Source organism: Hermetia illucens, chromosome 2 (genome assembly GCF_905115235.1).
Source record: "Hermetia illucens chromosome 2, iHerIll2.2.curated.20191125, whole genome shotgun sequence".
Classification (NCBI taxonomy): Eukaryota; Metazoa; Arthropoda; class Insecta; order Diptera; family Stratiomyidae; genus Hermetia; species Hermetia illucens.
The window spans coordinates 102,936,079-102,947,379 of NC_051850.1; the positions used below are offsets into that span (position 1 = coordinate 102,936,079).

Below are 11,301 nucleotides of genomic sequence, written 5' to 3' on the forward strand. Positions count from 1 at the left end.
TCGCTACATTTCGTACTTTAATTTCGGATCGTGGTAGAGCATTCATGAGTTCTTTTAGCACTAGGTGTCGTAGAGCATGCCATATAATTTTGGGTGATACACGGTCAAATGCTTCTCCATGTCCTGTTTCTCCATGATCAACCGGGCAACGTGTACTACGCCAATAGCTCCGCACTTCTTGATAGACCAGGATAGTCAACCAGTAAACTCTAATTACTATCAATTGCTGGACAAAACAAAATCTGCTATCGAAACCAAAGGCAGTGTTTTCCATTTGAATTTTTTTTCAGAATAAGGTATGACTTCAGGTGGATATACAATCCATATCAAATAGAAATTGGTTGAGATCAGCTAGAACATCCCCCAGGAACCCCACATTTGTCACCTTGTGCAATCTGTTTGAACAGTTGAAGGGAACTCTAAGAATCCACAGCTTCATTAACAATGAAGCAGTTGAACCCTTTGGATGCAATGGGTTAAAAGCATCCTTTGAATTTGCATGAGGACAAACAAGAAAACTTCAACTAACCTGCATTTGTAGTATATTTCTTTATCAGTCCACACTTATTTCTTCCGGGGCACTATTGTTGCACCTTTCGTCGAGTTTTATCAAAGCACAGTAGACTTTTAGGTTAAACTATCGCTGTTTCTAATGTCCTGCCTATTTATTCCGTAAAAAGTCCAAGTACATCGAACGTTTGAAAAATGGATGGTGAAGTTTGTGTTAGTGAAACAACGTGACGTGATTGGTTTGAGACACTTTAAGGCGAAGATGTCAAAATTATGACTATCACTGGACAACACCATGGATATAAAATTTACAATCAATTTTAGGTAATAGTGCACTTAAAAAAAGAGTGAAAATTTAAATGCACTCCCATTAAAACTCGACATTGGAATTATCCTTAAAGCATGTCACCGAAAACATCCCGCCGACATGATGACGCTAGGGGTATGGCTGAGAGTAAAGAAAGGAAACAAATCCACATTCGAAAAGGAAAAAGAATAGCCCCAAATATATTTGTCTAACAAACAGATCACAAACAATTTCGAAAAACATATCTTTACTTCTGAAAATAGGTTTCTCTCGGATCGGATCGGATTTTCTAGTGGTGTTCAATTGCCTCGAGATCCTCTTCATTATTAGCCAATCAAAACTTTAATTTTGTGCCTTTAGTTGAACTACTTACACTGAGATTCCTTGAGCATCATCATCAGCAATAGGGCAAAAATCAGGGTTCTATCTTAGACAGGAGCGACAGTCAATCCGGTTTTGCTCCGCCTGGTGTGCCGGTCTACAACATTGCTCCATCTAAGGCAGGACCTGCCACATTTTTTGACCGCAAACATTGCACCTGGTTTATTTAATAGACAACGGGATCAGCGTAGCCTATTGATCCAACATTGCTCCATCTAAGGCAGGACCTGCCACATTTTTTTACCGAAAACACTGCACCTGGTTTATTTAATAGACAACCGGATCAGCGTAGCCTATTGATCTGAATTTTATAAGGAACCAAACGGCCGCATTATGACCCATAGATTTCTTCGATTTCTGTATGCTTCGGAATCACCCATCCTCCTGTGGGGAACGGATAACTATTTCCTCACAAATGCAACTAAGACCTCGCGCCTACTACATGGGGATATGTCTGTGTAATAGGAGCATTTGCCCTTTGGTGAGATCTTCCCATCGGAACAATTTTTATAAGCTGAAATGGACTCTGTTGGCTACCAACTGAGGCTGAGTGGTTAGAGCACTAGGCCGTCATATGGAAGGTCACAGTGGGCAGTGGCATTTGTATCATGTTTTGACGTCGAATACCAGTCGACTCAGCTGTGAATGAGTACCTGAGTCAAATCAGAGTAATAATCTCGGGCGAGTGCATTGCTGACCACATTGCCTTCTATAGGGTACTGTAATCCTGTAGTGCACTGTTACGGTCTTGAAACAAGTACTCTAACACACTTCAAGACCCTGATCCAATTCGATTGCTTCACTAACGATTATTATTATTTATTTAGATTATATAAATTCATCCAACCCAAAGAACAAATCTATAAGACAGGCCGAGTTTTACGAAATAGGCAAAACATTAAAAAACAAGAATATGTCTGCCTTTGAAGACCAATATGTCAAAATGTTTAATAATGGCAAGCTTATAAGCCTGATCGAAAATGAGACACATCGGTTGAAAAGCTGCATGCGAACGAAAAGGATCCATCAGCAGACACCCCCGCTAAAATGCTGGATGCGGTAGCTTGTTGAACCACACAGAAAATAGAAAATTAGTCCAAGGGCAGTATAGGATACGGAAGTCGGTCAAACAACAATCGAACCCATCCAAATAGTTATTGGAAATGCAATAGGAACCGATGGAATACCGGCGGAATTAATTAAAGAAGGTAGTCCATTTCCCCATGTAATTCTTTACCAATCAGTCACGACTAAAGTGTTGTGCTTCTGGTGATTGGCAGAAAAATATTATATGTACAATCAACATTAGGAAAGAGTGAAAAGTTTTATTTGATACTTGTTTGCCATTCATTTCTACTTAATTAGTAGTTTCCGCAAATGACGTAAATAGAATAATTCGTTATATACCAAAAAGAAAAAAAACCTTTTTGTGCCTGGGGTCAGTCACAAAATATTGATTTGAGAATCAATGAGAATACCTCGAGACCATCGTCCAGACGAGGAGAATATATAAATCAAACAGAATGCGAAGTTGAATGTCAGCCTCTCGACCTCATGTCCCGGGGTTGAAATCCAGAGGCGACATTGATGTTTATGACTGTCCTGCCACTGTAGAATTATCGCTTACACAGTCATTAAAAGTTGAAAATAAATAATATACAAGTTAGGAAACCGGAAGCTGAATGCTTCAGGTATGAAAGGTTTTGTGTATTGTTTATATAAGCGTATTTGAATGGTTATTTGTCGCATTTGTACATAGTTTGTAAATGCAATATGCATTTTGTCTATCAGACCAATCTCTTTACTACGACCCTCACATTTAAAGTCTTAGAATGAAAGAAATTTGCGCAAAAGTGATAATTTTAATCTTTGATAGTATCATGCTCTATAGTATAGCTTATATTACTGCATAATGATTCCAAATAAACTTAAGGGGGGTTCTCAGGCAATTTCTAAAAAATATGCTTGTAATAAATATTGTAATATACTATTATTAACTCCAGTTAAATAGTTATTGGTATGGAGAGTATTTTGAGACGTAGGGTGCGAGTGCATGGATTACCATATTTATTTTCAGATATTTGGGTTGGGTAGTTTCTGAGAACGGGTCCCGGGAGTAAGTGACCCTTTTTGAACCCCTGTACTCCTCTCCTTTGCAACCAATGTCAAACCTAATGCCGACTTCGGAAATGACTAATCGAGACCTTTAATCTGATGCCTCACATGACTATATTCGGTGAGAAAAAATATTACACCCCCCGTTTATACTCGTATATAGCTCAACGTGGAACTATGTTACTTTACTTTATACCCGAAGCGTCTAGCTTCTGGTATTCCGGTTTATTTAATGTTATGTGTAATCGTTTCGACTTAATAACTAGCTACTTATAATTGTATATAATTTTTCTAGTTAAGATTTAATGTTGGAAAGGGAAAGAAGTCATAGGAAGCATAGCTACGATCGGGCTATGTTGATCTCTGAGTTTGCTGATGGGTTGTATTGAAACAGTGTTCGGTTGTATAATATATCAAACTTTTTTGTATCAATTCATCATCATCATCCAATCGGCCCAATAGTTGCCAGTAGTAATGTCACTTGAATTTTTTCTTCAAAAACTTCATTAAAGATTAAAATAGGAGGATGGAATTGTCTTTGGGGTTTTCTGATAAAGTAGGTTTGGAAAATTCCAGTTTTCTAAATGTTGTTCAATATTTAGGGTTCAGTGAGTTCAGTAACGAATTCAGACTTCGCCTTGTGTGGTAATGTGACGCAAAGATATTCGAAAATTTCACTTTAAGAATCCCAAGTCCACCTTCGAATATACGCTCGTTATTTACAGTAAACAACCGTGGTACTCATCGCATTCTTACCTCGTGCAAAATGTTGATCGTCATTTCGTGTTATATGCCTGCATTTTTGCTATTTATTGCACTTTGCACGTCGATCAGTAAGAATCACGATATGGGTCTTTTCTACGATTTGCTGAATAACCGCAATAGTCGGAGTCAAAGAAAATTAACAACTGTTCTTATTTGATCATAAAAAACTAATCAAATTCAGAGGGAATATGTACGAGAATTTTATATTTTGAAGGCGTCCACCATAAAAGACTGCCTTTTTCAATTAGCTAAAGAATCTGTCGTCTTTTTTATGAAAAAGTTACAGTGAATTTTTACATCGAAACTTATAAAGGAATGAATCTTCAGTTATCAATTTATTTGCATTCATTGACATTTATCGAACTGTTAGCTTATTTCTCTTTTCACTATTGGAACCAACGTTTTTCCTCAACGATTTCTTCTTTCTTTTATACGACAAAGAAACAGGTGTTTGCTCAGAAGCATGTAAATCATTTTCAGTCAAGAAACGACCTTCAATAAATCCTCAAGGCAATCAAATAAAATATATTTTATTTTTTAGGAAGCCCATTACAATCGGGGATCTCGTCTTGTATATCTTCTATGGGGCAAATAACGTTACAAATAACACTCAATTAATTTCTTTTATTAATTTAAAAAACGTATATATTACATTTTATTAAAAGCTACTATTTCAATGAATTTGTTATCTTAAATAAATGAACAGAAAATATTCCATAACTCCACAGCAATCGACAGAAATGACAACCTTTCAATATTATTTCTGCAATACTGAAAATTATTTGTTTGATTTCGAAGTAGATGAAATATTTTATCATTTCTTATTTTTATTTTTCAGGAAATTCTAATAGTCTAGCTCATCTGGTCGACAACGAGATACCATTGTCGACAGTTGAGTCCCCCGTGGGAAATCCTGGCGAGAATGCCGGCATAACCCCCACGAGTGTTGATGATGACACCATGGAGAAAATTACAAAACGATCAAATAATCTAAGTGGAAGTTACAACAATTTATTCAGGGATAATTTAGATGAATACAACGAACAGAGTGGTGATGCCGATATGAAACAAATATCGGACACATTGCGCACACTTGACACATCAGCGCAGTCTGCTGAAACGCCTGAGGAGGGTACTCTTCGACGTATGAATAAGTCTGCATCAGAATGTGAGAATGTTTATAGTAACATACCGAATACTGGCCTTTCGATAGCGGCTAACCATGAAGGTAGTAAAACCGATCCGAATTTGCATGTATATTCAAATCTTATAGAGGAGCAAGATCAGCAGAATTCATTTAGAAGTAAACCTTCTCTGGAGTCTTCCAATATAATGGATACTGTTAGTAAAAGAAAAAGTAGCGATAAGGATGTTGAGAATGTGGGAAGTAAATCAACGACAAATATGCCATCAACACTTTTATGTGATGATCTCGATCTAGATGATCCTGTGAGTGCGTTTGTTGTGAACAACCGAAAGAAATTCGATACTGACAACAAATCTAAATCGATTTCAACTGGTGTGAAAGATTCCTCAATAATAGTGTCTCCCATCAGCGCAGCTCCCGACTCAAAATCTGAACTAATACCAATGCATTTAAACGCACCGATAACAATAACACCCACTGCAACTATTTCAACATCAATCACAACTTCCACGAGAGAATCTTCCAATAATTTTATAACACCGAGCCGACTGCGACTGTTACAGGACACAACCATGATTGACACAGCACTAGATTTAGATAGTTTAGATGGTTCCAGTATTGGAAACAATTCGCAAGCTTGCCTTAAAACAGCGCTTGTTTGAAGACAAGCTTGCAATATGTATAATTTATATTTAGTGTTGTTATCGACGATTTTAAGACTACATACATGTATGTACGCTGCTCAACAGTTTTATTGTTTATAATTTATTGTCTTCAATAGACATTTGGACATACATTATATAATTAAATTGCGCGTGCTAGGACTAATTGGAATGTTTTCAATTTTTATCGACCATGTTTTGAATGATGTCGAAATATGCGGGTGTTTGAGTTTGGGATATATTCTGTGCCTCAATTTCAATCGCACAATATGTTAGTGTAATTTTTCTTCAGTTGGCCTTGTATCATACAAATAGGACTGGTTCATTGTTCAAGATGTAGCTACCAACCACCATTTTAATCCTGTTCATCAAATATTTCACCACAGCTAACTGCAATGATCAAGGAAGTTTGTTTATTATCTACAACGAAAACCGGCTTATTTCTAGGTTTAAAACAATTTTCTTTTTCATTTCTAAAAGTACGAGTTTAATATTTTTATACACTTTTTTGTTTGATAATGAGCGTGGAGTGATTTTCCAATATTTATTTATATTTGCTTCATGTAAATACAATTAACAAAGCTAGCTTCTTTCTTTTGGATCGCAAATGATAACCAGCACAGTATGTACAGCCGTTTGTTAGGATTTATTTCAAAGGCATTGATCTTTTGTAATTTTGTTTTTTGGGACAGCTTTATGATTGCAATCGATTGGTTTGATTTATTTGTATAGACTATATTTGAAAAAAATATAAAATCTTACAAGATTAGATAAGAAAGGACATCCTCTCCCAATTGTATTATACTGCTTTTAATATATTTCTTCTTTTTTTGTAGAGTGAGATAGAGTAAGATGCAATTTGGATAGTGGTATAAAAGTGTCAAACCTCCTAGATGGTGATTTCGTTTAATTTGAGATCTGTGTTAAAAGTACGTCATGCTTAAAGCCTGCCAACACTATTCTTTTGATAAAAAAAAAGTTTGACGAAGTTCGCACTCCATTGCTGAAGAAAGGATAGATTTGCCCTGACCCAATTTAACACGATTGAATTGATTATCCAGTGAGGGGGGGGGTAATTTTTACTCCGGGGTCATTTTTTTCTCCTTATGACCCTGACTATATGCTAAAGTTCATGACTGCATTTCTATTAGCTGAGGACGATTTCAAGTCATAATATTGTCAGCCAAATTCAATTCGCTCGGTGATATCTTTCGTTAAACGCTAATATAATATATTCGTAATGTTCCATCAATTGTCACCACATTTCGCAAAACGTGTCCGAGGAAGATGTTAAATTACTTTTGTGTTCATCTCTGCAATGACTCTAGAGACTCGGCAATAATGATTTCACATTTTAAACTTCAAGTAAATTAAGGATCTTTAAAGCACGTAGTGCCTCAATTTGAGCGCCTACAACATATCTGTCAACTTCTATGTGCAGAGTAACACATGCGTATAGGCTCTCTTCGAGGTTTTATAAAACAGAATCTGTTGTCATATATTCACTGCCCATTTGCGGACATGTTTATTTACCACTCGCAATTTATTTTAAAACTAAGTAACCTATTTCGCGCTTACAGCGACTGGCATATTTGCACACCTTATATACAAAAGAGAGATGCAGAAAGTCTTTCGTCTCATACATATGATACGAAAGACCACAATTAGGACTTTAATTTTGGATTTAGGATTGGTTGATGATTAAAAATCAAAATTAACAGATCTAAAATCTTGAAAAATATTCAATGAAGTGTACTTCTAAGTGAAATTTTGAATTCACACCTACTCAAATGGGTTTAATGATATGGCTTTATTATATTTCAGAATTTTGCTGTAAACCGGAGTAATTTATTATAAAAAAATGGAAAGACTTATTAACATTTAGGCTTATACGTTTACATCATGTCTGAACGATCTTTTAGATTTCATAAAAACATAGAAACTTGGCATAACACTTCCTTTCGTTGATCTCTACGATCGAATCTCTATAAAAATGAAAACTTCATAAAAGCACACTTATGGAGGGTTGGTTCCCGAAATACAGTGTTTGTTACTTCTATTAGGGCTACTGATTCTGTTCTTCTATTTATAGATGTTGTCTTCAGACTTTATGTAATCTAATCTTTACACAACTGCATAGCATTATTTATTACAGGTGTGTTTCGTCAGGTGTAGTTTTGGCTCTAATTCAACAAAGGTCTATGTTTTAAAAATCTAAGAGTCAATAATATCTGGGTTTTTTTACGGTGAGATGGCTAAAGGAGTCTTTTGATATACCGCCGATATATGCAGTAGACTGAGGTAAAAAGAAGGGGTCGTCTGGTGTCTTGTATTATTACTGCCGAGTGGTGTATATGGGTTAGTTCCGTGTTCAGTGCCGCATGGTATTAATATGCAATGCTTACATAACTAAAATGGGTGTTTCACTTTAGGGTTGTTAAAGCTAAGTTCTTATTCGTTTCGATTGCAAGAAATACGGTTCGCTTCCCCTTGCGTCATTTGCAGAGCACTAACAATCCAACTAGTCTCATAAGGATCGCCGTGTGTTTACAGAACATAAATGGCTTTTACTGCATATGTTGGGTACTTTCTGAATATGATTGATTCATTGCGATAGACCTGTTTTTTCCTCGTTTAGATGAACTTGTTGACTTACACGGTATTTTTAAATGTTGTTAATTGAAAATTCGTGTGTACGCTGGCAACATAAGAATTCGGTCTGCAATCCACTTTCCGAGAGTTATTGTGAGTCGGTATCAGTGATAGTGTTGTTAGTTCACCAGAAGTCGTGAAACCAAACAACTCATTAACAACAACCAGAACTTTTGTACTGCTTTAGTTTATAAATCAAAATGGGGTTGCCGTTAGTTTCACTATTATCACAATTAAGTTGTGTAAGTATAAGCGCACAGCAGCGGGATAACACAGATGGACATAAACATCCATGACGAACTGGAATTCGAACGTTATACGCGTTATGAGGTCGAGAGGCGGTCACTTAACCAATTCAGCGATCTGTCCGTCTGTACATAGTTTGACACAATATGGTTTGTATCTTTAATCAAATATACTTGCTAATAGAAACACTTTAGCGAAACGGAACCACAAGCTTCTGATATGAAAGGTTTTGTGGATTTTTTGTAAGATTATTTGATTGCTCGATGGTTACATTTGTATATTGAGTAAGTCGGACTATTCAATGTGATACTTATGTGACTGTACTTTTTGGATGAACTTAAGAGGGGTTTCCAGTAAGGTTTCAAAATATAATAATACACTATTATTAACTTTATTTGAACAGATAACGATATGGGGGTATTTCGAGACTTAGATATCAAAAGGGGGCATCAACTTATATCTGCTTAGATTTTGCTCTCTAAGTTTTCCCTTAATTTTTTTGTAAATGGATCTACCTTGCTCTGGGTTCGATGAGAATTTTCTCTATCATCATGCTTTGAAAGCATGTAGCAAGTGAACATGAAAATCTTCCACTTTCTTTTTTAATATCATGTTTTCAAATAGGAGGGACTATATCATTCGAGGAAAAAATGATATCAAAACTGATAGAAAGCACGAAATATGTTTGGAATAGATTGGGATGCAACAAACGCACAGGAGTGCTTTTGAAAGCAACGCCCTACCGATGTAGAATTTGTTCACATTAGAGATATGCTATGTTTAAAAATGTAATGTTCATATTATCCATGTGTTCACACCTTCACAAGTTCGCGTTAGCACTTCTACTGCCTACTGTATATTTGAGCATATTGTTTTAGATAATAAACCTTCTCTGGGAGATTTATTGTAAACACCGTTTTCATCGCTAATAGAAGCTGTTTCCAATTGAGTTTACCGGAAATACGTCTTAGTGTTTTTTCTCGGAGGTGAATCGCTAGAATACAGAGAGTTATCGGTATTCTGTAACTCTTGTGTGAGAACATATGGAATTGAAAAACTCAAATATAGTCCTATGTGTAGCAGTAGTGCATAGCATCATAGGTGCAGCGGATCTTCAGTTTAACAGTTCTTGAAAAAAACGGTTGTCCAATCTAATATTTTAACCAATCTCCATCAATTGCACAGCAATAAGTGTTTTGATAATGAAACTGAAACAGAGTCTCATTGAAAACTGAGATTATCTAGATGACCTATACTCCACAAAAGAGCGAATAGAAGATCAATCGGATACAATCTCAATTTCCATCCAACCTGTTATTTTCACTCGAAAGAAGCTATGCCGACGAAATCCACGAATGAATGTTGGCTGCCAACAGGGACAATTTCAGCCTGCAAAAACTCAACCACCTCGCCACAAGGTCCAAGCTCCTACTGTACATGACAGTGATCTTGCCAGCCCTGATGTACTCGCCGAACATTTGGGTTCTTATCATGTATTTTCGGCTCTCACAATAGAATGGACGGTTCTGGAGCCTAATAATGATGAAATTTATGAGCAATGACCCCTTTGGTTGTAGATAAAATTAGTATCAATAGGATGCAGTTGTCGGGTCATTTAATCGTATGGGGAAGAATGATTGATGCCCGAAGAGTAATATTTGTGGTTGAAAAATAAGACGTGGCAGATCCTGACTGAGATGGGGCGATGGCGTAGACCAGGGGGGATATCGGCACAAAACCGGGATGTTTGGAGTTTCATATTAAGCTAGGCCTAGGCCGGACACCGGTTGTTGATGATTAGCGCAATACTGACCAAATTGTCTCCTAACGTACCGTTGCAGACTTGCGATGAATGGAATGCACCAACACGCTTCACGATCAATTGGATTATTGTGCCATTGACTATTATTACTTTCCAGGTTTCTAATGAATTTCCTAATTGAAATCACTTTCAGAGAGCTATTGGGTACCATCTTATATAAGAATATGATAGACTCAATATGTTGCTTGTGCAGGTTTATGGATTCTTTATACGTAGAAAAATCTTAAAACAATTTTAATCCTTGTGCGGGTAAACTTCATGCCACTGACAAACAGTTTCTCACAAAACATAAAAAGAGCAATTTATTGTTAGGAGACTCATAAACTAAGCCAGAGAAAGTCTTCAATTCCAATTTCAAAGTCATTCTCCACTTTCCACTAAAATATGCCATATTGAGAACATAGTATACTAATAAAAATTCTTGAACATCCGAACCGATGGGAATTGACCAAAAGGCCAGTCGAAAAAACGATGGCTTGATACGCTGGATCATAATGTGAGAGGTTCGCGATTGCATCCAAACCTTTGCTGGAGAAAAATGGTGCAACCGATCAAGACGAGCCGACCCCGCTTCTGAACGGGGCAAAGGCTGAAGAAGAAACACAAATTATACAGACTGATAGTATTTGACAGCATTTAGGATAGAGGAGTGTTGGGTGGGTTCAATTTAAAGAAGATTTAGTATTCACTTCGG

General features: G+C 36.5%; 1 protein-coding gene across 6 annotated transcripts in view; it reads left to right on the forward strand.

Annotated features, from left to right (window-relative positions):
* LOC119649422 (palmitoyltransferase app) overlaps positions 1-6,670 on the forward strand; it is a 28,431-nt gene extending 21,761 nt beyond the window's left edge. For all 6 annotated transcript variants that reach the window (XM_038051566.1, XM_038051563.1, XM_038051569.1 and 3 more), the window contains one exon: positions 4,917-6,670. In XM_038051566.1, coding sequence (XP_037907494.1) covers positions 4,917-5,887 — 971 coding nt within the window. In that variant the 3' untranslated portion in view covers positions 5,888-6,670. The remainder of the gene's footprint in view (positions 1-4,916) is intronic.
* Positions 6,671-11,301: the final 4,631 nt, after the last annotated feature.